At 40.4% G+C, this 4911-nt stretch overlaps 1 protein-coding gene across 1 annotated transcript; it reads right to left on the bottom strand.

Moving 5' to 3' along the window:
* Window positions 1-1603: 1603 nt before the first annotated feature.
* Window positions 1604-3699, bottom strand: LOC134609204 (7-alpha-hydroxycholest-4-en-3-one 12-alpha-hydroxylase). The gene has a single exon (XM_063452746.1). The coding sequence runs from the start codon at window positions 3668-3670 to the stop codon at window positions 2135-2137; it is 1536 nt and encodes a 511-aa protein (XP_063308816.1). The 5' UTR covers window positions 3671-3699; the 3' UTR covers window positions 1604-2134.
* Window positions 3700-4911: the final 1212 nt, after the last annotated feature.

The following is a 4911-nucleotide window of genomic DNA, read 5'->3' as shown; positions in this document are numbered from 1 at the left end:
AGGTTACAATATATATATATTATGGGATGTAATCTGGGTTTCTAATTAAATAGAAACCTTGATTAGGTTACCTGCAGTGCAGGGCTTAGCTCATTGACCGAGAGCACCAGCTGCTGCTCTCAGCCTATCACTGGTCAGTTACAGCAATGGGCACCTATTGACTCCTGTTATCTATTCTACAAAATAATAGATTCATCTGAGTATTCTCTTTATTCAATTCTGTGATAGATGGCATTGTTCTATTAAGTGACTCGTGTCAAAACATCCACCACTTCTGGCTGGAATTGGTGAATTCTGTTTTTAATGCATTGTACAGATATTCTCTACCACCCCTCAGCTCTTATATTCGTCTGTACTATATCACACTATTTACAGATTTCCTTTTGCCGATTTTGATTATGCTTCCATTTATTTTCTATTTTTATGTTTTAAGGTTTATTTAATTTATTTACAATGTCAGCTTGGGGTGTATATTACAACAGTTTAACCTCCTACTTTGTGGTTTGTATTTCACAATTGTATTGATATTACATTAAATGTGCACTCATTACAAAAACAAAATAATAAAAGAAAAAAAGATCCGCACTTGTGCAGTCCTTAATTTTGTGCACGTTACATCATCACTCTTGAGCAAATCTCACCATGTTTTCACACAGTCATCAATGAGGAGTGGGGGGGGGGGCGGGGGATAATAAAGACAGATAAATAAAGAGACAAATAAATAAAGAGACAAAAATAAAGACATATAATAAGACAGATAATAAAGACAGATAAATAAAGAGACAAAAACAACACCGGTCTAAACCACACAGTTATCTTTAGATTTTTTTTATTTTAATTGCACCACCTCAAAAAAAGAATATTGTTGGCTGTTACCATGCCAGTATATTTTTTTTTAGCTTTTTTTTATTATTGCAGCAAAAACTGGAGGGACTTGCCCCAACAAGCTGGACATTATATAAAGTAAAGAATATGTACGGATATATTAGGAATGAAGGTTTATATCTTGTTATGAATTTATCATAAAATTTACTATTTAATTATTCTTTTATATGGTTATTTTCATTGTCTGCTGATCACAAGGTGAGGGCTTTCTGTTTCACCATTCTGATCCAATGTTCTTCTCCCACAATGGGCAGGATTCCAAGAATGAATGGAACATTAAAGGCTCACTCTAACATTATAACCCCACTCAGAGTGGTTAACAGTGGCATCCTGCCTTGTTCCTGGTAAAAAAAAAAAGGTCTCCTCTACGGCTGGCTGTGGTACACATCTGACTTCTGCAGAGCTGTAAAAGCCAGATGCCAATCTTGCCGGCCATTGATTGACTAAGATCATCAGCTGATCCCTTTCCCAATGATTGCAACATAGAACTATGCACAGAATTGACATTAGCCAGCTGGAAACTCTAGTTCCGGGTTGGCTGATGACGACCCAATGATGCTGACAGAGGTGGACTACACTTTCAGCAGACAGGTTAAACTCAGTGTGGGCAGCGTTTCAAACTCAGTGTGGGCACCATGAACACTTCAACTCATTGGAATCGTCACAGTGCCTGGAGTAACTCTTTAATGATGGAATTCAACTTCAGAACGTATAAATCTTACATTAAAAAGTAATTCTACTTTAATATGGTCTGTTGGAGGAGACTTGGAAAACTTTTATTTTTTTATATACATAAACATTATTTACATATGTGTTTTCAGACCTAAAGAATAATGCAGTATTGGCAATGTATGCATGCTAAGCCTTACCGGGACCCTTTAAACCAACAATGTGTTTACTGGAACACGACAGATAACTTTACTTTTAACAAGTGGATTTGTGCAAAAGAAGAATAACTGATTATCCCATCCATGGACCAAGATACATATCTCTGCTTTCGAAGTATTGTCATTAAAGTTCTTGTTGTGGTGGAGTATGTCTTCTTGTTTTAAGACTCCTGGTACAATTGAAAGATGTGTGTTTTGGCTGTGCTGTCTGCTATATTTTTGGGCTCTTTGTGCAAGGAGGAGGAACTGTTTTGGGATCTGGTGAGATAAATTCACTACGCTTTTTATTTATTGTTCAAAGCAACTCTAAAAAGAAATAAAACATCAAAAAGAACATCAAATGAAACACCATTTTTTTTTCTCTAGTAACGTAGTCGATATTTAAACTGGACATCATGCGTTGGCTGCATTGAGCCAAAACCCCATCGGTTTGGATCAATGCTTGGAATTTCCTCTTTTGGGTTGATAAGCTCAAACTCAAAGTAGGTCAACATCAGGAAAACAAACTGTTTCAGTTCATTCACAGCAAAGAATCTGCCAGGGCATATTGTGGTCCCCGCTCCCCAAGGCATTGTGAAATATTTCAGTCGCTTTCCATTTTTGTAGAATTCGTTCTTTTTGGTTCCATCTGCATTAAGGAAACGGTCATATTTAAACTTCTCAGGCTCTGGGTGAACCTCTGGATCCATCTGGACAGCTATGTAAGGGAAAAGAGCCACCCTGTCTCCTTTTCTGATGCCATATTCATTCCCACTTGCCATCTTAATATTTAGATCCTCCCTTACAGCCCTAATCAAGACGGGAGCAGCGGTCAACCTCAACGTTTCTTCTACTGTGCTGTCCAAAATTGGTGTCTTGAGTAACATATCTCTGGTCAGGTTAAGAAGTGGGCCACCCGGTTTAACCTCTTGACCTGTCTCCTTAATAACCTTTTGAACTTCACTACTAACAGCTTCCATGGCTTCTGGATGCTTCATTAAGTAAAGCAGAAGCCAGAAACAAGATGGCCCGGTGTTACCTTGTGATGCCCATAAAAGCAGAAACATGAATCTATCTTGCATGTGTTCTGGTAGCCCATATTCTAATCTGAATTGATATTGGTCAGAGATCCAACCACTAATATTGTCTTTCTGCATAGTCTTCTTCACGGACAACATGTTCCAGAACAGCCTCTTTAATCTTTCAGCTTCTATTTTGTCTTTGGGGGGAAGAACAGAATATGCTAGACGTGGGAATAGCTGATCATACTTTCTGAACTCTTTAAATAACTCTTCGGAATGATCTCGGTCATGTTTCTTGGCCTGATCTGCACTTCCCATTTTTTTAGCTGGCTCATTCCCAAATAAAGCAAGGTAGCCAGCTCTAAAGACAATATTGTAGCTATAGTTAAATAGACCATCCTCACACCATTTCCTTTCATCCGTTCCAGATCCAACATCATGGAGCATCAGATTTTGCAAGTTTTCTATCATAGCCTGTGTCATGAGCACAAGACCATCTCCCATGAGATGTTTCGTACTAGCCTTTTCTAGCATTTTGTGGTCATTTGTCCCAGATTGATAGCCAAAAACTCTGGCCACCAATTCCTGAGCAAATTTCTCAAAGTCCAGTTTTGACCGGGCTTCCTTTACAATAGGTCCAAATGATAATGGGTCCATAATGAACGTAAAATAGTAGCCTGCAATCTGGACTGTGAATATTTCTCCGTGTTTCCTCTGCATTCTCTTCAAGAATTCTGCGCTATTGTTTCTGAACTCCAAAGCATATCCAAGCCATGGGATTGAGCCTTTATCCAAAGGAGGCTCGTTGGGACGTCTTTTACGAAACATTCCTAACAAGTAGAGACCCCCAAGAATGGAGATCAGCAACCCCACAAGAATGGGAAGCAGTAGGGCCATCTTGGATACTAAAAAGATAAATAAGTAAATAAATAAATACACGTTACTAACATAACAAAAGCAGAGCTTAAAACAAGACTAAGCAAAATATCGGTGCACCTTATTTGGGCAGTATACAAGGTGCTGCTTATTTACTGAATTATATCTGATCTTGCAGAGGCTAGCAAAAAATAAATAAATTACATTTTGATATCTGCCATTGTTAAAGGGACATTACAGCATTAGGAATACAAACCTGTATTACAAACTTTTTAGTGTCTCTTCCGCCCCTCCTCCCCCCCCACACACACATGTTTGTGGTAAAAAGTGAATACAATTATTTTTTTTAGTTACCTTTTTCCAGTGCTGAGGCTCTCTTAACGCTGCTCACCTTTACTATTGAGTATGTATGTCAAGAATGAAGTGTGAATATGTGGTACAGTGTGTGTCTATACAGGTCCTAGTAGTGTGTAAGAAAAGGGTGCAGTGTGTGTAAGGGGTGTAATGTGTCAGAGGGGTGCAGTGTATGTATGTGAGGGGTGCAGTGTGTGAGGGGTGTAATCTGTGATAGGGGTGCAGTGTATGTGTGTGAGGGGTGCAGTGTGTGAGGGGTGTAATCTGTGATAGGGGTGCAGTGTATGTGTGTGAGGAGTATAATGTGTGAGGGGTGCAGTGTATGTGTGTGAGGGGTGCAGTGTGTAATGTGTGAGAGGAGTGCAGTGAATGTGTGAGGGATGGAGTCTGTGTGTGAGGGGTGCAGTGTGTGAGGGGTGTAATGTGTGAGAGGGGTGCAGTGTATGTATGTGAGGGGTGCAGTGTGTGAGGGGTGTAATCTGTGATAGGGGTGCAGTGTATGTGTGTGAGGAGTGTAATGTGTGAGGGGTGCAGTGTGTGTGTGTGAGGGGTGCAGTGTGTGATGTGTGAGAGGAGTGCAGTGAATGTGTGAGGGATGGAGTCTCTGTGTGAGGGGTGTAATGTGTGAGAGGGGTGCAGTGTATGTGTGTGAGGAGTGTAATGTGTGAGGGGTGCAGTGTATGTGTGTGAGGGGTGCAGTGTGTGATGTGTGAGAGGAGTGCAGTGAATGTGTGAGGGATGGAGTCTGTGTGTGAGGGGTGTAATGTGTGAGAGGGGTGCAGTGTGTGAGGGGTGTAATGTGTGAGAGGTGGAACAGGACTGCTGTCCAGATATGGTGGTCATGGTCTCCACCCCTCCAATTGTAAGAGTCTTCAACTGTATCTACAAACGTTTTGTGTTTCTTCTTT

The sequence above is a fragment of the Pelobates fuscus genome, chromosome 4 (assembly GCF_036172605.1).
Source record: "Pelobates fuscus isolate aPelFus1 chromosome 4, aPelFus1.pri, whole genome shotgun sequence".
Classification (NCBI taxonomy): Eukaryota; Metazoa; Chordata; class Amphibia; order Anura; family Pelobatidae; genus Pelobates; species Pelobates fuscus.
This window is presented reverse-complemented; position numbering and strand designations above follow the sequence as displayed.